The sequence below is a fragment of the Eulemur rufifrons genome, chromosome 29 (assembly GCF_041146395.1).
Source record: "Eulemur rufifrons isolate Redbay chromosome 29, OSU_ERuf_1, whole genome shotgun sequence".
Classification (NCBI taxonomy): domain Eukaryota; kingdom Metazoa; phylum Chordata; class Mammalia; order Primates; family Lemuridae; genus Eulemur; species Eulemur rufifrons.
The window spans coordinates 68,847,501-68,875,000 of NC_091011.1; the positions used below are offsets into that span (position 1 = coordinate 68,847,501).

The 27,500-nt window shown below is 32.5% G+C and overlaps 1 protein-coding gene across 6 annotated transcripts in view; it reads left to right on the forward strand.

Annotated features, from left to right (window-relative positions):
- The window catches only part of FOXP2 (forkhead box P2), a 241,094-nt gene that overhangs the window by 176,501 nt on the left and 37,093 nt on the right, over positions 1-27,500 (forward strand). For 2 of the 6 annotated variants that reach the window (XM_069462525.1, XM_069462524.1), the window contains exons 4-10: positions 4,458-4,595; positions 5,725-5,780; positions 5,889-5,922; positions 7,452-7,624; positions 18,047-18,250; positions 19,995-20,099; positions 27,373-27,460. In XM_069462525.1, coding sequence (XP_069318626.1) covers positions 4,458-4,595; positions 5,725-5,780; positions 5,889-5,922; positions 7,452-7,624; positions 18,047-18,250; positions 19,995-20,099; positions 27,373-27,460 — 798 coding nt within the window. Of the gene's footprint in view, positions 1-4,457; positions 4,596-5,508; positions 5,560-5,724; positions 5,923-6,395; positions 6,402-6,532; positions 6,536-7,436; positions 7,625-18,036; positions 18,251-19,994; positions 20,100-27,372; positions 27,461-27,500 lie in introns of all 6 variants that reach the window. The other 4 variants (XM_069462520.1, XM_069462522.1, XM_069462521.1 and 1 more) reach the window with 3 other exon arrangements.

A 27,500-nucleotide genomic window follows, 5' to 3' on the forward strand; every position in this document is an offset into this window, starting at 1 on the left:
AGTAATTACATGAATATTAAAACTAGCATCTTAAAGTAATAGTAGAAACTAAGTAGTGATGAATCGTGATTTTTTAAAAAAAAATGTCTATTATTGCACTGTGCTGTTCTTTCTGTTGTTCCTGTCACTATTTCCCTGCTGCTAAAAGATTACATTAAATAGCAATATGCACTGTCCATCCCAGATCTCCTTAAATATTCTATTCAGTACTTGATGAAAAGCTTACAAATACCACTCAATTCATTGTCAGTTCTTTTAATACTATAAAACCAGGAAGCTTTTGAAAGGCTGTTGTTATGATAGACATTATATATATAATCAAGGCTTGATTTTAGAGCATGGCAGTTCCATACAGTAGTTTCTTATGTTAAAATAAACTCTAAGCATAGATATTTTAGATAGGAAAGAAGTGAACAGAAGAAATTTACCAAGAACATACAATCAAAATTTTCCTATTAATAGTCTGTTAAAATGGGAGAAGATACTGTAACATGAAAACCTATTTTGCATTTATTACACCAGTAGTTAATTGTAATAGTGACATTTTTTTTTTAAGTACCAAGGCAAAGAAGTCAGAACTTCCTTTGTCTTCCAATTTTAAGCAAAAAATATGATTTGTGAACCAGTAGTTGGCAGAGTCTGTTAACAGGAAAATAATGTTTTTTTTACTGTAAATCTCATCTATAGGTTATGGTTGCTTTTTCCAATTCACATTTAGTGAAGAAAGAATTGGACTGACACTATGCTAAGAACCTTTCCAATCACCCACACATAATTGGGATGTTTAATTAAGTAACACACTTAATATGCAAACCCAACCGTTCAGAAATGTTCCAGCTGAACTAGATTGTAAAAAAGGAGTGTGTTTATGTCAAACAAAAATTTTGGTCCATTTTCATAACTTCTACAATAACTCTTTAGCTTCATTTGAGCAGAGGCATGATCTTTGCATTGTCTCCTAATAACTTTTTGACCCCTTCAATGAGGTACCTTAGAATTTTAACATAAACACACATATTTTTTTTTAAAAAAAATACCTAAGTCACCACTTACCTATTCTAGGAGAATACCTAAATATCTTTCATTTTTACCACTGACTCATTTCAAGACAATTTCAGAATCTTTCCTCTCTCATTTCAGAATACATAACCCTATCTTTATGTCCAATTTACCAGGACTTCTTGGTCCACAGAGCAGCACATCAAGTTTGTGCTTAATTCATCCAAAGAAAAAATAAATAAGGGTAAATGGAAATCCCTGTTTGGTCCACCACTGTGGGGGAATTTTAGATCTGTCAGTATAGTAACTAACAAGTGAGAAAAAAGGAGAAATCTCCCAGCCAAAGTTGACTACATTTCCTTCCTTCACCCTTAACTATTTTAACTGATAAACGCTCATTCAAAACTAGCTATTCCTTCTGATTTCATTTGGTGGTAAAGCCACCAGACTTTTATTTGCCTTTTCAGCAGAAAATATCCGAAGTAAGTTCTCCCTCCCCTCCATAGTACATCTAAACTGTGATCCGTTATTAGAATATTTGCATGAATCAACTTATATATCTAGTAGAAAATATTTCCTTAACACTGAACTGGCTAAGGTGTGTGTATTTCAGAAACTTATCTATAGATTTTTAGAAATCTGATGCTGATTTGTCTGTTTCTATTTGATAAGTAGTATAATCTCTCAATTTTTATATGTGCACAGTTAATCTTTATTCATGTTTATCAATGAATTTGTAGAGTACCTTGTGGTAGCAAAGAAATGCAATGGGGCAGTAACATAAGTGATGAAGGAGGAATAAAGAAAATGTGTCACTTAAAATGAGTCGCATTTTAATTTTAATTTTGTACATATAGAAGTATTCAGTTAGTTGTGTGTTAGTTAGCTTATCTTTCTCCATATTTTTATGTCTGTATATTGTCAGTTTTAGATGGCAGTTTCCTGGAGGGAAGACCAGAACTGCTCAAAATTTGTAAAACGTCACATACATATGAACATTTAATATAACATATGAACATTGTCATTTAGGATGACAATGATGTGGTGGTTACATTTATGTCATAACTATTAATTGTAAGTCACTCAAACCATTTTAAGAGTAAAAATATTCATCTAAACCATATAGTGAAGGAAATAATGAATTCTGAAAAATGGAAAGTAGAAAACTTGCTTCAATTTGCTCATACACAAAATTAGTCACAATAACAACCAACTTTAGAGTTATATTACATGTATAGGCTGAAATCTGACTGTACTCTTGTAGCAGACTATGGCATGCCTCCATTCATAGAACATTCCTTACAGAGTTCATTTGTTACCATTACATATAAAGTACTTTTACTTGTAGATATACGGATAATTAAGTGAAAACACTATATATGCTGAAAAGTAATAAAGGGCTGTTAGGTGAGAGAAGTGTGGCAAGCTTCTTACCATATGACCAAATTTATAGAAGGTATATATTTCTATGTATATATCTATATACATATTTGTAATCTCTATCAACTCTATCTTTTCTATATCTATCTGTCCATCTATCTAGATTGACAGCCTTTTTAAAGTTGGACATATCTGTCTTTCTCTGTCCCTTCATTTCAGTTTGATTCCTTACCATTTGGAGATATTTAATAGTATGAGTTAAATGATTTTGGAAGACAAGGCATTTTTGTAGAAAGGTAAATTTTTTTCCAAACTACATCTAACCAGTCTATTTGTTTATTAAAGAATAAGCAATTAAGTAAACTGACAATCAATTTTTTAAACAACAAAGCACTTGGGAAATCCATTGGGTCAATTAATTTCACAGTATACATTTCAGAATGCCTTTTAAAATGATAAATTCAAATGCAGCAATCTATAGGTATGCCAGTATGTTCTAAAAAAATCCAGAAATATTTTTGAGAATCACTGAATTCCTTTCTGCCATAATGTTTCTTTTTCATATTATAAAATTTGATATAATTAATCTGAAGATGTCAACATGGGGAAAAGAAAAGACAGCTATTTTTCCATCTTAAATATGAAGCTGTTTTTTTTTTTTTTTGACAGAGAGGCATTAGTCACCTTGGATTTCTTTTTTTTTTTTTTTTGCTTCTAACCTCTTTTTCATTATTAATTTCTCCTTCCTTTATAACATAGAATTCCAGACTGGAAAAGTTTGAACTGCATTAAAAAAATAACTATTAAAATAAATTGTAAACAATGTCTATTAATCTTTTTCTGTTTTCAAAGACACATTGTCCCATAAATTTGTTCTAAAGCAGTATTTACATAAATACTTGCTTTTATTTACAGTAAAAGTGAATTGTTTTTTTCTAGGAAAGAAAATGATTGCTATTTCAAAGGTTGCAAACTTGGCAAGTTGACAAGTTGTTTGATTACATGCTGGTTAGTACAAGCAATGCCTCAGTGTGAATGCCTCCGATCTGAGCATATAACTCAGGCTTCTGTACACCTTTTCCTGTTCACCTCTCTTGCCATCCTCTTTCTATTACTTCACATTCTTTCTCTCTTTTTCTAGGGCTTTCTCCCTAGTTTTTCATTACTCTGTATTTTTCCTTCCTTCCTTCTTTCTCCTCTATATTTTTCTGTCCTCAAATTCTTTTTTTTTTTTTTTTGCCTCTTTCATTCTTAGAACTTTAAAGAAAAAAGAAGTAGTGGAAATGAAACTTTAGGCAAAATACTTTCATTCTTTTCAATTTAATGAATAATCTTTTAGTAATATCTAGATTTCTGGACTTCCTGGTATAAGTTTAGTTGCCTTGAAATAAGAAAATGTTTAAAGAAGAAAATAGAATACTAGGCTTATGATTCCTTCTTTCAGAGGACCTATTTATATAGCTATTTCTCTGGATATATATGCATATATATGTATATTTACATCTCTTATATTAGTTACTACATATTCTCATGTAGTAATATTTATTACTATATGTATTTTCTAGTATTACATTACATATATAATTGCATTTTGTAAGTATATTCTACATATATGCTTTTTACTAGTTTAAATAACATTTATATGCATATTATTTCCAATTGTTTTATCTTTATTATTTAATCACTCCTTCAAGTCATTTTAAAACGCTTTTTACTTATAGCACTATGATATGGATGAGATTTTTAATTATGAACTATTTAGAACACTGCCATGTAATTGTTTATTTTTAACTATATGAGCGAAAGATCAAAGGTCTTAGTGTAATACATAGGAGGTGTGGGACATGAAGTTGGAGTTTGATGAAATCTGATGCCTGTGGAAAGCTAGTGTTTAAATTTTGTGCTACTTTAATATTATGATTAAATGATTATATAATATAGAAACGTTATATAAAATGATTGATCATCAATGCTTGAAGCATTTATAAAAGATGACATACAGTTGTGAAGTCAGTTAACAGACACTTGGTTATGACCATTCTTTCTCTCTCTTTGTCTCTTTCTCTCTTTTCTACAAGGTGCCTGTGTCAGTGGCCATGATGACTCCCCAGGTGATCACCCCTCAGCAAATGCAGCAGATCCTTCAGCAACAAGTCCTGTCTCCTCAGCAGCTCCAAGCCCTTCTCCAGCAGCAGCAGGCAGTCATGCTGCAGCAGGTAATGTGGGTTACCTTCTTTGGTGTTCTCGCACGACTCGGAAGGTGCGCACTAATATTGACAGTCTAATGGGCATATTTGAAAATTCAGTCTCCCTTTGAAGGGACAACCTATCACCAGGCTAGAACATAAATGTAACCTTTTCATTGCAGAACTTATAAGAAAATTTAGATTCCTTAGTGTTTTTTGTAATTCATTAAAGCCTAGAATAAGAGCAGAGAAAGGTACAAATTGAAAAGAATAAATCAATATTTAAAGATTCAAATGTTTAGGTACATTTGATTTGTAGACTTGCAAACAAAAATGCAAAAATACTTAGATAATTGTTTCTTTTAAAACTCCTAACACTTTAGCACTCCTTTTAGTCCACATAAGTATGAAGTTTGAACTGACCACTTTGTTAAAATGGAGAAAGTAGCATCTCAAATTTTCCTTGTCAAAATATACTTATCATTTTGAAAGAATAGAATTTACTATAGAATAAAATTAGGCAGCTAAGACACAAATTTATGAAATTTATTTTTTTTAAATACCAAAGATAGTGTTCCTAATATGTACCTTATTGGCACCTCAAGTATATCTAAAGTAAACTTTATATTATATACTTACATATCATATAGAAAAAAGGTATGCTTTACCTGAATTTTTATATATTTAATTACTTTGCTATTTTCTATGATGATGACTACAGGCCAGCCACTTGTATATCTGACATTGTTCTGAACATCTGTTGGATTAAACTTTTTCCAATAAGAATTGAGCAACATGATTTTATGTAGCTAAATTTTGATACTTTCAGGTGGTAGAGTATGAACTATTTTTATGTGCCAGTAGGATTTCAGATATAATAATTTAGGGTATTGATTTGGCTCTGGCCCTTTAGAATACAGATTTTCTATACCCTTTTGTTTAGGAAATTTTGGATTCTGGATTGGAAAATTTCAGAGCTGCCTTGGAAAAAAATGTATGTAGAGCTGTCTTTTTGAATCCAATGCATAAATTTTTTTGTTGTTTTTATGAGGTGAATCTTAATGGATACTCTACCATATGCCAGTCTAGAAGAGTTTAGGAGATTTATAATACATGCAACTTTTGCCTTTATTTATTAAAGTCAAAATGGTTTATTCAGCAACAACTACAAGAGTTTTACAAGAAACAGCAAGAGCAGTTACATCTTCAGCTTTTGCAGCAGCAGCAACAGCAGCAGCAGCAACAGCAGCAGCAGCAACAACAGCAGCAGCAGCAGCAACAGCAGCAGCAGCAGCAACAGCAGCAGCAGCAACAGCAGCAGCAACAGCAGCAGCATCCTGGGAAGCAAGTAAAAGAGGTAGGATCTGCTTATCTCATTGATATATACAGTTTGAGGTTGAGAAGGGGCTTTGAGAGGCAGGAGTCGTCTTAGATGTTCCTATAACAAGTCTCTTGCTGTCAAAGATGCAGTATTATATATTTTTACTGAGCTTAATACCAGTGACAGTAGAACTCTCAGGCTGTCCTTTTTTGTAGCATGGGACTTGAGAGTTACAATCCAATGCTGCTGTCATCTAATGTTCACTAATGAATCACAGTGTACAAAGAGCAAGCTGTGTGGTGGACAAAGTACTGATTATCTTGTATTCACTGAGAATCTAAGTTGGTGAGGGAACCTTATTTTTCTCAGTGGTGCAGCTCAGAGAACATGCAGGCAAATTTAGCCTATTGTGGGGGGTGGGGAAACTAGGGGACAAACTGGTTGAGCACAGATTTCAAAGTCACGGGCCCCTGATTAATGAACTGCTACTGTAGGTTTGGAGTGGCGAGCAGAAAGTTACAGTTTGATATGCTCATAAATCAACCTGACAAGCTAGCTTCTCAGGCCTAGCTTGCACTTGTCAGCAAACTGCATCAAATATAAACATAATACAAACAAAACATGTTGAAGTAGTTAAATTGATCAGCAGGTATCAGAGCTGTTGTCTTCAAGCTGCCCATTATGCAAACGTACAGGAAACAGTTTTGACCTCCTGAGGCTTTGTTTCTGTTTGGATTTGTGAATAGAATTTCAGACAGCCATCAACTACAGAATAGAAATTGCTCCCTTATTTCTCCGGAGGCTTTGGGCAATCCACATGACTTGCTCCATTATGCAGTCTGTTTTCCAGTGAGCGCATCAGAAGTTTCTCTTTTCCCCAAACTAAAAAGGAAAGGTCTTCCACAGTAGCTTGTCTTTCTCTGAAGTGTGACTGCCATCTCATACCCTCCCGAGTCCAAAGAACTCTGGTTTGTCTTGTAATGCCTCGCAAAATTGGAAGTTATACTTTTCCTTATAATAAGGGCACTTTTGTACCTTGAACATAATTCTGCCTTTAATATATTCCAACAAGAGGAGAGGAAGACAGAGAGCTGACAGGCCTGTGCTATGAAGGCTACATCCCAGTTTACTAATAGATCACTAGAGACCACATTTGTGGACCTCTGCAGATCAAACTTATTCAGTTGGGGAAAAAAAGAGTGTTGTAGAAGTTGACTGTTTCTATAAAGTGCTATTCTTTAGATTCAGATAAATTTATTATCATCTACAATAAGCTGATTTTTAAAAAAAATGAATTTTTGTTACATGCTGTTTCTAGACCTTGTTCCGTACTCTTTTAATGCAAGTTCCTTGGTGTTCTGCTGCTGTTTAATATTTGAAAGATAAGTAACTGAAAATCTAGAACCTGTTCCTGTTCTTCCCCTGAACTTTGACCATGGGATGACCAAAAAGTCAGCCAGGCAATGAAAGCAGTATACATTTCTCTGAATGAGAACTGTTTGTGCGGACATGTTCTCTGCTGTTTACTGGGTTGGGTTTTCTGACACCAGCAGCAGCAGCAGCAGCAGCAGCAGTTGGCAGCCCAGCAGCTTGTCTTCCAGCAGCAGCTTCTCCAGATGCAACAACTCCAGCAGCAGCAGCATCTGCTTAGCCTTCAGCGTCAGGGACTCATCTCCATTCCACCTGGCCAGGCGGCACTTCCTGTCCAATCGCTGCCTCAAGGTACATACAAAATGATGTGCACACTTCATTTCACATCTTACACTTTCTACCATTTCATGGCCTGTCTACCTTATACCTTGAGAAATTTTGTTTTTATGACCTTCAAGTTTATTATTAAAACATGATTGTTAACATAGTTGCATGACCCATTTTCTTGAGGCTCAGAAATTTTACTACATATTGCTTTCAAGTGTGTAGTAAAACTGCTTTCAAGAGTTTTGTTGGATATTAAATGTGTATTTATTAGTCTTATGGGCAGAAAATAATTTATAAGGGCAACACAATTCAAGCACTATTGAATGTACAGGAGGATCTGCAGGGAATTGGATTACTGGGAAGGCTGACAGCACTCCATTTAACATAAGTGAGCTGATAAGAGTTTTGGTGGACAACTGATTAAGAAAAAGATAAAAGTTCCTAATCTTCAAGCTGAAATCTCCACATATAAAAGAAAGGCTTTCTGTATTTCTACGGAGCACATTCCAAATTATGCTTTGTGGAACCCCATCCTATGTCATGGGACCATATTGCTTCTATTTTCTCTAAAATAATATTGCCTATTTATGGACTGTACATTATAGTTTTAAAAAGCTCCCAACAGTATTCTTATTTGGTTTTCTATAAGAAAACTTAGGATGTACTCTGATAATGCAATTGTATGTATGCATTATTCTAAACTTTTGGGAAATGGAAAGAGTTCTAAGTAAAAAAAAAAGAAAGAAAAATAATGGTAAACAAATAACCCTTTTTGCTAAAATTCTCAAATCAGGTAAAAGTCATATATCATTAAATTTCATAAAAGGATATTCTAATTTTCTTTTGGATTTTGTTGAAACAAACATTAATCCAAATGAACTTTAATTCAAGTTAATTATATTTGTCACATCACATTGTAGTAGTATTTGCTGGACATTTTGCTTACTCTAGGACAAACTGAAGAAATTCAAGAATATTGTGATAATGTTTTCTCTTTCTATTTATCAAATTAATGTCTCCTTGGCTCATGTTTCCCAGATTTTCTTTTTCACTTGACTTTAAATCTTGTAATGCACATGATGGAAACACTCCTAGGATATAAAAAAGATAAAGTTTAAACAACAAAAGAAAAAGCAGTAAACCCACTTTTCTGAGTTACTCTAAAGAGAATTGGAATAAAGCATAGTGTTATCATAGCAATGAATGTTCTGTTCACAAAGTATTATTCTCTGGAAAAATAAATACAATTTGAGGACAAATGAAGAACTAAAAGTTAAAAAAAGATAAGAGTTTATAAATTAAATCATTGTAACATGGATTTCTTTGATAAAAACTATGCTAAAACAGATGCAATAAGTATCTTATTAATTTTTTCAGTAAAATTAAATGAAATCTGTATTTAGATCTACTTATATGAGAATCTGCTCAATATAAAAGCATGATCTACTACAACCTTATTTTAGTAAAACCATTCAACATTTCAGGGTTTAATATGTGTTCATATAAAAACAATGTAACTTATTTAAAATGTATTTGTTAAAGTATATTCTTCTAAAACAAGCAAAAAATATCTCTCTGAACAATAAGATTTATTATGATATAACCATTCCAATAGTCTTCATGCCGAGCTTTCTTTTGATAGAATTATCATTTCCCTCTTCTATTTTTACCCTCCATAAGATATATGAGAGATAAAATGCACAGGATGGAGAACATATACAAAAAGAAAGTAAATCTGAAAACATCTGGGTTTGAGCAGAAAATCTATATTTTAAGCAAAAAAAGATGAAATCACTAAAACCCGTTTCCATTAATAAAGGTGAAAAAATCTACTCAAATAGATTTTTTCAAGTAAATGTAGAGCCAAAAATGTAGTTGGCTCACTGATCAAAGTTCTTTTTGGTGCCATGTAAACCACACAAATTGGAGTCATCATCGTATTTCTCACCATTTAGATGAGTGATTAAATGAGAAAAGTTTCATTAGTCAAAGACCCATCGGTCAAACACAGAGTGTGTCAGACACACCAGTCATAGTAAAGGAACATGATGTTATCATACTATGCTGGAATCCCAAAACTAGACTGGGAAAAAGTAAAGAAGCAATCATTGGACAATGTGAGTCCTGAATCATTTTTGCCTTAGTACTGGTTATTTCAGGTACAAGTATTTTGACTATTTTTATTATCAGTTTTTAGTTCACATTGCACCAGGATTTTATTGCTGATTCATTGGCCATGAAAAATAGCCATATGAAAACCAAGTGGGATTAATGTGTAATGATGGAAGATGTTCTTATTGTGTCTTTAAAAATACTGCATATTTAGGCTGGGTGTAGTGGGTCATGCCTGTAATCCTAGCACTTTGGGAGACTGAAGTAGTAGGATTACTTTAGGCCAAGAGTTTAAGACCAGCCTGGGCAGCATAGAAAAATCTCATTTCTACAAAATATAAATAAATAAATTAGCCAGGCATTGTGGCACATGCTGACAGTCCCAGCTACTCAGGAGGCTGAGGCAGGAGGTTCCCTTGAGCCTAGGCATTGGAGGTTGCAGTGAGCTATGGTTGCAACACTGCATGCTAGCCTGGGCAACAGTGCAAGACCCTGTCTCAAAAAAAAAAAGCCATGTTTTATTTATTACCCTAATTTAACACAAGTTCTTCAGGTTAATTTTAAAGTTACAACTCCTTAAAATATGTTTAAAAAAGGTATATCAATCAAAATAACACAGTGAGACCTCCATCTCCAAAAAAAAAATCAGAAGTAACAAAATTATAATAATTTTTGTAAAGTAGCACATTTACAAACTTTTTTCCTAAAGTTATGTAATGTATTTTATCATCTTAACAAAATTATTTAAAAAATATTAAGTATTTAAAGTCATTAATATTACTATAATATTGGATTTTAATATAAAATAGGCAATTAAGTTACCATCTCTACATATGTGTATAGTTTGCATATAGAGTGACAGGAAGTATACACAGAAGTCAAAAAAGGATGGATTTTGTAGTTCAATTTCAAATAATATACTGATTTTGATTATAAATCCATTTACTGTGTAGATAGTATAGTTTGTGTATCAACTAACAATTAAATTTAGTGACATATCTTAATCACCTAATATCATTATCTCTCGTTAGGAAATAGGAAATTATACATTCACTTTAAACTTTGATATGTTTTTAACATCAGATAAAAGGTTGTGTGTATCCCAATATACAATATATGCACAGGTTTACTATGACTGTATGGACTAACATATATGTGGTGATAATTTTATTTCACTCCAAATATTTACATATTTTTGAATTTATAAGTTATTTAAAATATAAGATTTTTATTATCAATCCAAAAGACCAAACAGGGAATGCTAGATTCCAGATGGCATTCTTTTGAACGGATAAGCTTGTAGAACTAAATGAGCTTGGAATCAGAAAACTGTTGAGTAGTAAAGAAAATGACATATGATGAAATAAAATATAATAATGCCCTTTAGGCTGAGTTAGGAATATGCTGAAGATAATCTTTGGCCTCAGTTTTCAGGCAAAATCATCTATTTGGCTTGGATTTCATTCTCGGTTATGGAAGTCTAAGTAGCCATATGCCTACTTCTGACATTCTGGATCTTTTGCTTAATTGGTGATCATTTGCTTACATAGATTACTATTATATATAATCATAGTAACAGCACCAGCAATATGAACAATGCATGTCAAGCGGAATTATTATTACCATCACAGTATTCCTTTTCAAATACCAGAAAGTTTTGGATTTGAAACTTGGAGGAAAAAACTCCTTTGGGACTTTATATGCTAAATCTCCATCAGTGACATGAAATTTAAATGTACATTTATTACTGCAAGAGTAAAACTCTGCAGTGCTACCTGTGGATGCTATTAATTTTATGTATAAAAACTAACTTGTGAGTAATTAGATACAGGGAAAAATTGAATGTGTTGAGTTAGTTTTTGAGAAAATGTAAATAAGATAGAAAGATTGAGATTAAATTATATCAAAATCTCATTGTAGAATTGTTTTGTGAAATAGCATGTATAACAGTAAAATGGATTTAATTACATATAGTTCATGAGTCTTTTTAAAAAGTTATATTTGGCAATTCTTTATATTTTGAGAGGAAGACTCAAAAGCAAAATGTCAAACTTTGCCACATTAAAATATCAGGGTGAGGAAAACAAAAAAACTATTGTTTTTGTAATAGAATATCAAACTTTAAAAATTCAGCCTCTAAAAAATGTAGTAATAAAGTCATAATGGGACATATCATTTATATCCCCATATCCCAGAAGTCTCCTTTTTGGTGGAGATATTTATTAATATCTTTGGTCTCAGTGTCATTCAACTACCTATTTTTACTCCCTGTAATTTGGTATTTGGACAAAATGTGTATTTGATACACCTCTCATTAGACATGCATGTTAAAGATCGGCATTGTATCTGTAGGTGCTGGTAGGCCTCTAGTCAAATATAAATCAGTATGTTAGGTCTGATAAATTATAAATGAATACAGAGATCTCTGAAGGATACTCTAGAAACTGGACTTTCTTCTGGAGAAGAGAACTGGGACCCAGAGATTAGGGATGGTAGGGAAATTTACTTTACCATTCTCTGTGGTTCAATTATTCTGGCCATGTGTGTATACTACTTTTTCAAATAGATGAAAAGTGAAAAGTACATGATAATATCTTAATAATTCAAATTCAAGTATTAAACATCAATTTGGTGTAACAAAATAGACATGATACAAATACTTCTGCCAAAATTCACTGTTACTACTTTTAATTATAAGTAACTAGCAAATAAGCAGAATACCATTAAATAAGTTTTTAAAATTCATGGTAGACATACTTTGCATCTTATTATATAAAAATTATTTAACATTAAAAAGTTAATTACTAGCATAGAAAAAGGACATTGAAAGAGTCTTCTTTTTTCTGAGTGTGAAAAAGCTGTTAATGTGGTTTTTACTAATAAGTGAAACCATTGAAAGTTTTAAACCTTGTATGCCCTAAGAATGTATAATCCAGATGTATTATCAAATGTATTATCAAATTTTAATTAATTAATTAATTCTTAGCACAGTGTTTGGCACCTTGTGGTTACTCCACAAACTCCGAATGCAGGATTAAAGAATTGTTATTAAATTGCCTTATCTGTGGTAGAATATGCAATTTGATTATGGATTTACCCTTTCCTTCCCTCAGCTCTTATCAAACAAACCTTTTAATGCTTATATACTGGCAGTGAATAAGCATAAGCCCAAGTTATCCAAAAGTAGAATGGGGCTTCTCAATATTTTTTAGTCATGGAATTTAAAAATTACATAATTATAAAATTTTTTGGCACTCGTAATACATATATCTTTGAAATAAGTTATTAGGAGAAACTGAATAATCTGCACGTAAGATAAAAGTTGACTCTTAACCTGTAATGGTGTAGTTCACTGATTTCCAGACTGTTTGCCAGTACACTAGGGTTCTGGCCAAACTTAAAAACTCTGTTAAGTAATATTCTTTGAGCTTGCACTGACTGCAGGCCCTCTTCATAGACACTGGGGATGTAGCAATAAAGAAAACAAACAAAAATCCCTACCGTCATCAAACATACATTTTAGGGTAGAAGACAAACAATAAATAAGTTAAGTAAAATACGTAATAGTGAGTGCTAAGGAGAAAAATAAAGATAAGGATAGGAAAAAATGAAGCAACAATAGGAAATGGCAGAAGTTGAACTTTTAGACAGGCTGGCCCGGGGAAGGAGTCCTGGAGAAGGTGACGTGTGAGTAATGACCTGAAAATGTGAGGGAGCGCTGCAGTGACTAGCTCCAGAGCAAGTCACTTAACTTTTCTGTGCCTTAGTGTCCTCATCTCTAAAATGAGGCTAGTAATAGCAGTAATAATAATAATGGTTTGGGGTGTTAGATTAGTTATCATGTGTGAAGTACTTAGAACAATGCCTGGCATGAGGCACCATATAAGCATTGGTTAAATAAAACAGAGATTAAAAAAACTACAAGAGGAGTCAATTGGGGCTGGGTGAAGGAGCTCTATAAACAGGAACTTAGTTTGAACACGTGAGGTTTGAGAAACTTGATAAGATTACATGGAAATATCATATAGAAAGATTGTAGTTTTTTAAAGAGGGTTATGGGCTGGAGATCAGTTGGTGAATCCTAAGCCTATACTTGGTATTTAAATCTGATGTGAATTTGTGTAATCGTAAAAAGAGGTTGTTGGGGTTTTCTTTCTCCAATATATCTGAAAAACACTGAGTTAAAAAAGATTCAAGTTTTCTTTGTTACTAGACAGACATCTCAGAACTGTTTTACATGAATAATGAGCCTCCGAGATAGAGACCACAAACCTCTCAGGTTAGCAGCGTTTAGAAGACTCCTGTTACATAGAACACCGTTTAAGGAATAATGAACTTGTTATATTGCTGCCTGAAAAATAACCTAAATTAATTTTTGCAAACCATCAAGCCTTCAAAACTCATAAACTTTTAAAGTTGTACCAAATTGATTGGCTAGTTGTTTTATATTTATAGTTTTGCATCTATAGAAAAGAGCTGAGCAATTACCCAAGAACAAAGTAGTAGTTTTCTTTTTAAAATTACCCCCCCAAATTATCTGCACATTGGAATCACCTGCGAAGTTTCAAAAACTACATGTGCCTGTATCCACAAGTGTGGTTTTATTGGTCTGGGTTGTGGTCAGGACATTAGAGGTTTTAAAATATCCCCAGGTAATTCTAATATGCAGATACTTATGGGAACCACAGCTGCTAAAAGAAATCTCTTTTTGACCTCTTTAATTCTCTACCCCTTATCTGTAATATTTAAAAACAATTTGCTCATGCTTTTAATTAAGAAACATTATTTGGATTATTTGAACAGGTTATTTATTTATCAGATCTTTATTGAGGGCCTACTACTAAGTGCCTAGAGCATTTGTTATCATTGCAATAGCATGGTTAGATCACTAAGTTTCATTACAAATGAATGGTATCATACAAATCTGCTTTTGTAAGTGAATACTGAGACTAACTAATAAAATCCCAAAGTAAGTTATTAATAATATCATTTACTGGAATAGTCACTAGAAACATCTGAGCCTTTAGATGAGATCTAAAATGTTATAGCCATTCCGTCTATGTTAGAAGCAACTGGTACCATTTATAATTCTTTAGACATTGGTCTTATATGGTAACAATGCTCATAAATAGTTTACCCTGTAAGAGTCATAAAACTTCCATGTGAGAACCAACTTGTCTTTGAGAACTGTAAGACTCTACTATAATCAATGAAATCAACAAATATTTATTGAGTACATGTCAGACACTGTTCAAGGCACTGGAGATATACCAGTAAAATAAGAAATCCCTACTCTTATAAACCTTAAATTGTAGTGGAGGCAGACTGGTGATAACAAGAAGTAGATAGATAGATAGATAAAATGGTATCAGAAACTGATAAATTCTCTAAAGAAAAACAAAATAGGGGCTGGTCGCGGTGGCTCACGCCTGTAATCCTAGCACTCTGGGAGGCCGAGGCGGGTGGATTGCTCACGGTCAGGAGTTCGAGACCAGCCTGAGCAGGAGCGAGACCCCGTCTCTACTAAAAATGGAAAGAAATTATATGGACAGCTAAACATATATACAGAAAAATTAGCCGAGCATGGTGGCACATGCCTGTAGTCCCAGCTACTCGGGAGGCTGAGGCAGTAGGATCGCTTAAGCCCAGGAGTTTGAGGTTGCTGTGAGCTAGGCTGACGCCATGGCACTCACTCTAGCCCGGGCAACAGAGCGAGACTCTGTCTCAAAAAAGAAAAGAAAAACAAAATAGGGTAAGGAGTTAAGTAAGGAATGCTAGAAGGCAGGGTGGAGAGGGGCCGTGGTTGATAGTGTGATCAAAGACTTCTCAGAGGAGGTGACCTTTGAACCACCTAAGTGAAGGGAAGGAGGAAGCCATGGGAAGACTAGACACCAGAGTAGCCTAAACTGTGGGAACAAACCAGAGCAAAGGCTGGAAAGGGAGCAAATGTTTGTTGCATTCAAGAAGCAGCAGAAGGCTAGTGGTATAACAGGATGAATGTCAAGAGAGGGCAATAGATGAGATCAGAGAAACAGGTAAGAGCCAGATAATAAAGTAGCACCTCAAAGTCCATGGTAGGGGTTATTTTTGTTTGTTTGTTGTTTTTTCCTGTTTTGTTTACTTCTAAGTGTTTTCAAAAGCCTTTGGAGGCTTTGCCTGGAAAGCAGAGACATGACCTAATTTACATTTAAAGAGAGAATTTTTGGCTGCTATATGAACAGCAAATCCATATATTCAAGGCCAGATAATAGCAGGAAGAGAGTTTGAAAGCTTTAGCTGTGGCCCAGGCAGGAGGTGGCAATAGAGCAGAGAGGCAGCAAGTGAAATGGAGAGAGTTCTGAGCAGAAAATATGATGCCATCAAGTAAAAGGATTGGCTGATGGAGTTTTGCTCTTTGGATATCTAACATATACTCACAAGTAATCAAAAACTATAGTCAGAAAATTTCAGAATTCTAGGTTAAAGCTATAATTAAAGCAATAATTGATCTTTATATAAAAATGGTTTCCTATGTAACAGATAATTCTTTATAAAGCTACTCTTTTTTATAGAAAAAAAATAGCTTTAAAGAACTTGGAAACCTGAATTTTGCTGTCTTTCCTTTAGTCTCAGGCTGTGTCTTAAAATCTTGAGGAGCCAGACTCACTGAAATGATAGCTTTCAGTAAAACTACCTGTGTGAAATTGTGATAGGCACAGCAGTTTAAGGTTACTGTGATGAATAATTTGACCAAAAATATGTTTGAAACAGTGAGAATTTTTCTGTTGCTATTGGCTACTTACCACTCTGTCTAGACCAGTGATTTTTCCACTTGCAGGGTTGGGGGTGAACATCATACTTTGTTATCTTGCCCTTTCCCTGCTGCCTGTTCCAACAAGCCCTACCCTATATTGACTGATCAACATTACTATAGCATCTGACGTAGATGTATGGCTGGCTTGGGGAGGGGTAGTTTGAGTAGCACTTCCATATTTCTATTAGATGTTGTAAATGCACATAGCAGTAAGGAACGAAGATTTTGGAGCCACAGGGCATTTGGTTTGAATTCTGTCCACTGGTTATAAATTGAGTGATTTGGGGCAACATATTTAATCTTTCTGAGCCTCCTTATAAACTATAATGATTCCTAACCTCAAGTGAAGTTAACTGAGGTTAAATAAATCTCTTCTGTAAAATATACAAGATTCCTAACCTCAAGTGAGGTTAACCAAGATTATGACTGTAAAGCACCAGAATATAGTAAATGCTCAACAAATGATAGTAATTATAATTATAGCTTCATTTTCCCTTATATGTCTTAATTCAGTAGTTTTAATATTTTCTTAATATAGTATTTTAAGAGCAAAGGTACTCAAGTCAGGCTGCCTGGATTTAAAGGACAACTTTAGCATGTATAAGCTTTGTGAACATATACACATTTTTTGAAACTCTCTCTCCCTTTGTTTCTTTACCTATAAATTGGTTAAACTGAAAACACCAACTCTAGTAGTTGGTAGTGAGGATTAAAGAACATAAAGTATGTAAAGAATGTACAGAGTACTTGGCACATATAAGTACTATTTGGTAAGTCTAATATTATAAACAATAGTCTCTCAATGTCTTATTTCAAAATTATAGTTAAAAACTAAAGTAATATGCCTGACTTTTCTATTGTTGTATAAATCAAGTAAATTTATATAATCTGAACCAGAAATTGTTTAAAATGAGTAGTTGATTTATTCTCTCAGTCATAAATGAAGGAGAGTTTTAGATATTCTCTCCTTAAGTGATCAATGTAGGAAAGCATATTGGTTTATTCAGGAATTTGAGGAAGTTAAATTCAATTATTTAGTTTGCCTCTCTGAGAAAGATCAAAATAACCAGATAATTGTCAAATCTCTTTTTCTTTTTGAGTTGTGTTCACTATTTTCCCTGACATTTTTGTTTTCCTCCTTACATTTTTTTCATTTCTTTTGATGTGCAATTTTTGATATCCATTTCTCTTTCAGTTCCTCACTGATTAAAAACAAAACTTAATACTAACAATAAATAAAAGCTACTGTTAAAAATTGAATAGTTCAGTTTTCAAATAGAACTTGCAGGGGTTTTTTCCTATTAATCCTTGATATTATTCCCAATACTATTATTCCCAGTACTATTTTCAAATTGATAGTCTTTAGCAAATAAGCAGTTATTCAAGAGAAAAGCTATGATGCTGACGGCATAAAAGTGATTTTTATTGTATGTTAATTAATGTTAGTAACATGACTTTTGTTGTTGGTATGAATCCATTAATAACACTAGGCTTGTTATATGAACTTTACCTTGTTATTTTAGTGGGACCTTCTTTCATTTTTATAGCTGGCTTAAGTCCTGCTGAGATTCAGCAGTTATGGAAAGAAGTGACTGGAGTTCACAATATGGAAGACAATGGCATTAAACATGGAGGGCTGGACCTCACTACTAACAATTCCTCCTCGACTACCTCCTCCACCACTTCCAAAGCATCACCACCAATAACTCATCATTCCATAGTGAATGGACAGTCTTCAGTTTTAAATGCAAGGCGAGACAGGTAAATCTCATGAGCTTTATTCTATATTTATCTATCACCAGGTTTTATTCTTACCATTGATAAAACTGAAAACAACTTGTAGTGAACAAGGATGAAATATGTAGAACAACAGATTAAAAGCAATCTTTGTATTATTTGTCTTATATATTCTTTTTTATTATTAAAAATAAAGGTTCAAACACTAGCAGTTTGATAGATATAGTTGGGAGTTTACCTGAAGATTTTTATTTTTTCATAAGCACGTAAGGAATGATTGTATCACTGTATTTTTCTGACTAAGATGTTATGATTAACCTATTTTCAATAAGAACATTTTACCGTTTTTCAAGTTAAAAATCAGTTCTGTAATTCCAAATAATTAAAGATGCATACATGTAACCCTTAATATGTTTCAAACAGAAGGTTAGAAATCAGAAAATAGGTGTACATAAATATATAAACAAAGGCAAAATAAACCAGAAGATAGAAAATCTGGTTTGCCTTTTTTATTGTGGCATGATGGAATTTGTAAGTACAGAAAAATAAACTGACATTGGTAATTTTCTGAATAAATTTGACTAAAAATTCTTACAGAAAAATTATTTGGCTTCAGTTAGCAACATGAAATGAATTATGTTACATACTTTTTAACTTACTATTTTATTTTAGTTGTGTAAAAACTGCCATTGTAAAAGGAACACCCATTTACTTTTGTCCATTAAGTTCCATTTATTTAGACATATTGCTATCTAATCAAGTCTTTTAAAGTAATTTTCATAGACTATATAAACTAAAATACTGCTCAATATAAAAAATATCTCTTTTTAAAAGATGAAATGTAAGCATAAAATTTCTTAAGAGAGTGGCTTAGGTTTATATTATATTTAGCTCTAAACTTCATATGTAAGTGTAGTGGATTGATACTGTTCTATTATGTAATATGAATATCTACCTTGGTGCAACAAATTCTTTGTCATAAACAAATATTTTTCAGAGAAACATATTTAATTAAGTACAGTTTAAAACAGAACACTATAATTTGGTGATGTTTCTAGCCTTCATTTGAGTATTACAGAAAATTTTTCTTGTTAGCTTTTATTATGAAATGGCATGCTTTTAAATGTTTTCACACTGTTGTTTTAATTGAGATTAATTTGATGATTATACTATATTTCAGAACTGGGTTGATTTCTGCAGGATCTCTCTGACATAATACTCACTTATCTCCAAGTCTTCAATAATTATATAAGAATATAGTTAATGAATATTGTTTCAAAGTAGAATTTTTTTAATCAACTGTAACTAGTAGAAATATATGATTCACACATAAATATTAAACATTTAAATGATCCTAAAGTTCCATCTCTTCTTTAAAAAGAGCATTTCAAAAATCTTATGGTCCTATTATTTTCTTAAAAATACCATTTTCTTTTCACTTGACCACATATGAATATATATTTTTTATTTAGAGGCAAAATGTTACATCAAGGTCATATGGCAGGATTAGCATATGGTATTATACAGTCCTCTAAGTTTTTCATCCTTTATTAACAGTCATCTTTGGCTCTATTTCTCCTCTAATTGGAACATCATCTAGCCTTGGCAGTTGAACTATTCAATAGAACGATTAAATTTTTCTGACTGCTCTGAGCTGAATTGACCTGTTTTGACCTGTTTGTCACTGATCGTAACCTGACAGGCGCTAGCAGCCTGCAACGATTATGGCTTTTTGAGATGTATCTGACGTCGTGTTCTTTTGCTATAGCTCGTCACATGAGGAGACTGGGGCCTCTCACACTCTCTATGGCCATGGAGTTTGCAAATGGCCAGGCTGTGAAAGCATTTGTGAAGATTTTGGACAGTTTTTAAAGTAGGTTTTTTTACCTTTTCAAGGGGGAGGGTTGGATTATATGGGAGTTTTAGGTGCATTGTTGTAAATAAACAAAAAATGAAGAAGGAAAATAAAACATACTTTAAGATTTCCGTGTGTTCCAACAAGTGGATTAGTAAAGTCAGGCTAAGAAGGTTAACACATCATCTTCATCTTTTCAGGAAAATATTTTAAAAATCATTCAATAAAGATTTTGGAATGAATAAAAAATATTAGCCTACAATAATATGTCATTATTCATTGGGAGACATGTTTATAAGATAGAATTTTCTTAAATTTCAACTTTCAAAGTAATATTATGTGAGTAGTCATAAAATATATAATTTAAACAAACATATTTTACAGGTTTATTTTTCTAATTGCAGATTTTGTATTCCTTACCATAAATAATGATATTTAATATATGCATTTACCGAAAAGAATTTAAAAAATGAGTTAATAGTGGCTAAAATTTAAAGAAATAACTACATTCTATTCACGTTGTTACTTTTGCCCTTAGAAATGTAAACAGACATGGTTATATGTTTGTGTAATAAATGGCTTCTCTAGCTTAAAATCAAAACTTTGTGTATCTTTAATTTTCTCATATAATGATATTTTATTTTAAAGAATTCTTAAAAGATTCTTATTCAAGTGAGAATATCCATCTTTCATGAAGCATTTTCCATGCCCAATTCTGGTATACAAGAAATCGAAACAGAGAGTTACAAACAGGTCTGTGGAGATGAGTAACTTCACAGGCTGAGACTCTTATGTTGTCATGGTGCAGCTAACAGGGTGAATGAACTGTTTCATGCTTCATCAACAATTAAGTTAATTAGCTCATTTGAAATTGCACTGCTTTGTTGCCAGGATGTTGGCAGAAACATCAAAAAGATGTGTTTACAAATGGAAGACTGACTACAGGGTATAGAGCAAAAGCACTTTAACAACAAGGCACAAGTATTTGGCATCATAATAACTTTATAACTGAATTACAGTAAGACTTCCACAAAATTTTTTTAACCATATATCGTATCTTGTAACCAATTAAGAGAAAATTTGCTTCATATACCACTATGGCTCTTTGTAAATGGCCTTAAATAAAAATTTGCACTTTGTTTTACCAAAACAGTTGTAAACTGCCATTTCACTGGATATGAAACTGATTATGCTGTTCTAAGCAAAGAGAATATTTAAAAATGTTAGGTAACTTTGCTAAAGTTTTCCTCTCTAAAAAAAATTGTTAAAACAAAGACAGAATATAGGAATATTATTTATTATAACAACTAATATCATATTTCTTCATTTTGATATATTAGTCCTTCTCAATATATTATATTATTTCTTGTCATTGGGTTTAGAGGACTGTTGTCACTGTCTTTTAAGAATGGTAACTTTAGCCATTGAACTAGCCCACTCACCATGAATTTTATTGCTCCAAATTGTTCTTTCTGATGAAATTCAGAATAAATCTTTAGGGAAAAATATCTGTCTTTCTTTCAGTATGATTCATTTATAACACAAGGAAAGGAGCATTTTTATTTATTCAAATATTTATTGTTTTGTTACTAGCAAGCAGATGAATCTGAACCGTCGTTTTACCCTCTAGAGTCCTTTTTCCTATTCATGCCAGTGTTTTTTAAAAACTGAAGAAATTACAATTAAAAAAGCATTTCCTTTTAATTAAATATCAACTTTGGTTCCAAAGACTGACCATTTTTCCAACCCATTAACTTTATAGGGATGACAGAACTAATGACAGTAGATTTAAAGGCCTTTATTTTTAGTCCATTTTTGTTTTGATATGATTTGATTCTCCTCTGACGCAAAATCTGTGATAAATTCTGTTAATAGAGCTAATGTCAGGATACTATACTGAAATGAAATATTAATTAGACATATTTTCCATTACTGGTATTGTCTTCTTTAAAATGTGTGAAAAATTTAATAAAATATTTTATTAAATGAATCAATTTCAGTTATTCAGTAAAAAAGTTTATTTAGCATCTGTGTGGGAAATTAAATGACATCACCACTTATACAAATTTTCTCAGAAAGAAGACTGCTTTGCCTTTGTAATACTAGAGAAAATTGAAGGGTTGGAAGAAAAAAAATGACAGAGAAGTCTAAAAGCTGTGGAAAGTTTTTAGTTCTTACTTTCTTATTTATTCATTCTCCCAGAATTTTATATCAGGTGTTTACTATAAAAGTTTTTTCAGAAAATATTATTGTGGCACTTTTAGTTCTTTAGCATTAGAAAGAAATTTTACAGTTTCAGCTTTAATTTGGTATTATATAACTTACACAATGGTTTAAAATAAAAGGAAACCATACATTATTACTACTTAGCCTGCATATGTTAAATAATAAAGAATATTAGAAAATATATTGAGTCCCAAATTATTTTTCTCACATTACATCCCAAAACCAACTGGAAGAATCCCTCTATTTTTGCCCAGGAAGATGAAAAGTCACTATAGGACAATTGTTTATGTATAACATATATATATGTATATATATACATATATACACATATATATATAGTCTTATGTATTATATATTTATATATTGTATGTTCTTACTCTTACTTTAACATTCAATTGAGGTATTATTTTCTATCAGATTAAAAAAATTAAGACTAAGATAGAAACTGGGTTTATATCACCAAGATGAAAGGAAAAAATACAAGACTAAGAAGGAAGTACAAGGTAAAAAAATGTTTAGGACAATTTTTGAGTTCTACTGTAGAGTAGGTGTTGACAGAAGCCAACTATTTTTCTGACCACTAATTGAGAATCTCACTAGATCATTAAAAGCATTTAATACCAGTTCTTCATTACTGTCTTATAAATGTCAAAGTGTAATAACATCTGACAAAACTTTAGAGTAGTTTGTCTGCAAAATTAATTATTCCATTGGAACTAAGTCAGGTTGAATATAGATGGATTGACTTTTAGTGCTTAAGCCAAAAGGTTTACAATATAACATTCCATTTAGCAGACAAGTGTTCTTGAACCTGCATGTGCAGATGCCAGCACACAAGACATGGTCCGAGATACAAAGGTGGAAATACTCTCCTTCAAGAAAGGCAGAATGGTTGGCGCCCATAAAAACATCAGTATATTAAAGATTAATTAGTTGATAGACATAAATGAATTAAGTTGATTACAGGCTAAATTTTTAAGGCTTGATGCTTAAAGGATAGCAGAAAACATCGTGGAAACAGAATCATTTATTTAATGGAAATTGGTTATCTTTTTTATCGCAGCCATCTACTCTAAAAATTATGCTCTTACTTAGTGTGTATTGTCTATTTCTTTGTCTTTGACTAGGCAGCATGGCTACAAAATTATGACCTCAAGAAGGCATTCTTTGAACTTGTCAGAATGTTGTTTCTTTTGGTGACAGTGCCCCCATCTCTCAAAACTAAGGCATCTCACATAATCAGCTAAATGAATAGTGACAGCTAACATTTTGTATTTAAACTCCTGTCAGTGTTTAAACATAAAAAGCTTGATGCAAAATAAATCAAACACCAGTGATATGCAAGTGAAACATTTTGTTAAAACAGTCTCTGACATACTTGGATTTAAATCTGATCCCTTTTTAGCTTATAAAATGTTATAACTTTAAATGAATTTGAAAAATCTAGAGGCTAAAACTGAATCACTAATCTGGAGTGTATATAATTGAAGTTACCACGTGCATTTATAACCATAAAAGCTTTGTTAAAGAGAATTGTGCATTAAATAAATTGGAAGGATCCTTTCCTACTTTTTGTCTTCCTGAAATGCTTGTTTAATTGTTTTTAGAAAGAATTCGACTGCCTATTTATGTTTTTTTCAAGTTCCCACTACCTACCTAGCACACCGATTCAATGCGGTTTTGAAAGAACGTCAGTCGACCACATCATTTATTCCATTTTGAAAACAAAAATCAATATACCTATAAAGTGACCCATAAATTAGAACTGGCTCACACAATGTTTGTTCAGTGCTGCCTTTCTGAAGGCACCCTTTGCATTTTTTCATCACCTCTCTGTTTGAACTGCAGTCTCGGTAAGAGGCTCATTAGGGGACATTAGGGACTGGAGCTAACCAGAATTCCAGAGCTTGCTTTGCTCTTATTAATGCATAGTAGAGTAGAATGCATTTAAATATTTCATAGGCATTCAGTAATTTGTGTGTAATCGCCTTGTTAGCAGACCAGTAGAAGTAGAACAGGCCTGTGAAATGGTGTTAGTGATTGCATGGGTAATTTACAGACCTTTGCCATCAGAAAGAGTATTATTGTTGGCTAGTATGAAGCTGTGAAATAGAACTAGCAATAAGTAAAAAAAGAAACTTAATAAAGGTTTTGTAACAAGCATCTTCAGGGATAACAACCCCACTTGGTCCTTTTGAAGCAGCCATAATTTATGACATAGGCAATATATCAAATGCATAAAATAGTATTATGGGGCATTCATATGAAAAGGGTATTTGCAACATTAGTTCCAACTTCCTGCAAGGGACATGATTAAATGATTAATGAAATGTCCCTTTGCATATGCATTTTGAAACAGCAATTAGGCACTGACTGAGAAAATCCACCAATCCTCTCATTTTTCAGTATTATCTCATTCTTGATTTATAAATCATAGAGAATTTTTGAACAGCAATATGTAGTACCTGAGATAGTTATAAAAACATAAAAGAGAATAATTTGGGCACAAAATAGTCATAAATACATAAATTCATAATTTAATGTTAATACTTAGCCTATTTATTTAGTCTTATTGCATTGTATTTATATCTGACACTATTTCTGTACTTTGATTGGCATAATTAAGTAGGGGGAATGAATAGGCACTATTATTTTACATATCACTGGTAAACAATAGCGAGGAAAGGAGAAGGGAGATGTGGCAGAGGTATGTATGTGTTTTTCAAGTTCTCAGTAATCCACTGGAGGCTGTTCTATAAATGATCATTGAAGGGCTGCAAGCTAGCCTATAATTACAGGAAAGAAAGTGGCAGCTCTGGCATTTCATAACTATGTGTCCTCGAAAAGTGCTTTGTGAGTTTGTCACCAATGATAATTTAGATAGAGGCTCATTACTGAACATCACAACACTTTAAAAACCTTTCGCCTTCATACAGGAGAATAAAGGACTATTTTAATGGCAAGGTTCTTTTGTGTTCCACTGAAAAATTCAATCAAGACAAAACCTCATTGACTATTATTGTAGTCTACAGTCTCTATTCTAATAAAAGCTGCATAGATAAATTGAATAGGTCTCTAAGACCCAAGTATATAATGCAAACATTTTGTACTTTTTTTTTAGTTCTTTAGATATAAGATAATGATTATCTCTAAGAAGTAAACAAGTATAAAAATTTTTTTAAACAGTGATTTCATACAAAAATAAATATACTAAATCTACCTTTTCTTGTGAAACTGTGTATTCTGCTTATCTTTCTTGCCCCATTTACACCCTAGTCTTTGTGTACAGCCAAAGCAGTTTTAAAAAGATGCATCATTTACACGGATGTGAGATAAATATGTTTGTGTTACCCACAAGCTTACAGTGAAAGAAAATCTTTAAAAAACACAGCAATATTAAGCCGTAAGAATACATAGACTATTGTATTATGCTGATAGAAAAATGTTGTCTTATTAATTAGGAATTGGTGACACTTTACACCATAAGCTAACCTCTGGTTTACTCTAGCATTCTGTGCCTTCCTTCCAGAGAGCATGAGTGAATTCTAGTCCTTGTTACAGTTAGGTTCACAGCAGAGCTTACAGCAGACAGGGATAGTGGAAGTGCCTCTCCTGAACTCTAGCCACACTCCTCCAGCATGACCTTATCCACCTAGCTATTTTAGTCCACAGTTTCTCTTCAACCAAGACTGACATTGTGCCAAGATACATGGAGGTTTTGTTGTTATGATCAGTGAGGAAGGATTAAAACAAACTGGTTTAATTTATCAAGGAATGAGGCAGAGCAGAACAAAGGTTTCTGATTGCATAACCTAGATCTAACAGATAAACCTACCTGTTTACAAATTAGTTTTCTCAGCAACATCATTTTAATTATTTTTCATATGTTTCACATGTCTGTCTATATTTTTTTGTTTCATTATTAACTTCAAGAAATATATGTAAATAATTTGAATGGGTACAAAAACATTTGTTGAATTCACTATACTGAGGGCTATAATAAACTTTTTAGACTATTATACCATTCTAAATGATACCTGAACCCACATGGGTAAATATATAAATTCTTATTCAGCTTTGTGAATATTTTGCTCAATATGCCATTTCACTTATATGTGTTGATGAGAACATCTCTTAAATTGCTGCCTTAGTTTGTCCATTGGTGAAATAGGCACACCAAAGGATATTGAATTACTTGAAGATTACTTTTTTAATTTGGAGAGGCATCAAAGACATTATTTATTGCAAAATACATATTATTGAATATTTTCATGTTCATTGGAGATGCTGCTCTACTAAATTACTTTTGGTGTATTAACATAATCACTAAAGAGATCTCTTTAAACACTATATCACTATAATAATAACAGCCTAATACATATTCAAGATTAGAGTAAGATCATTAGAATGACTTACCTTCCACGATTTTTGTTTAAGTATAGGCTAGATGTCTCCTCAATTAGGACACTGGATACAAAGCATCAATCTTATGATTTTGATTATCAGAATCTTCAATGCAGTTTATTTATTAGTAGCAGCAAATCATCATTCTTCCTAAATATTGATGTTTCCATGGGATTTGTGATCTTCACCTAATTAATACCACATTCTTGTAAAATAAGACATTGCTCACTAAAATACGTAACAAGAATAGCAACTGTTTTTAATAGAAATGAAATAGAAAATCACCTTTGTTCTCTTCAGAATTACTTTTGGTTCATGTATTTGTCAGGTACTCTTTTTTTAAAAAAAAAAAGGCGTAAGAATGTGATTTCTACTAAAACTCTTTAAATGGTCTGGGAAATATTTTATGTAATAACAGATAAGCTGAGAGACAATTACATTTTACACCATTTGAAGAGTTGCTTTAATTACATAAATACTTTTCACTAAATACATAAGCATATTTAACTTTTTTATGGATGTAAACATTTGGCTTTTTCCTGGTTTCACTACATTCTATTTTCCCACTGCAGAGAAGCATACAACTTCAGTGTAGTGTTTTTTATGTGTACCACTGAGATAGACATGACTTAACATTCCTTTTTGTTTTGTGTTTGTTTAGGCACCTTAACAATGAACACGCATTGGATGACCGAAGCACTGCCCAGTGTCGAGTGCAGATGCAGGTGGTGCAACAGTTAGAAATACAGGTTTGTCCAATGCTTACTTAATGGACTCTTCTCAGATTTC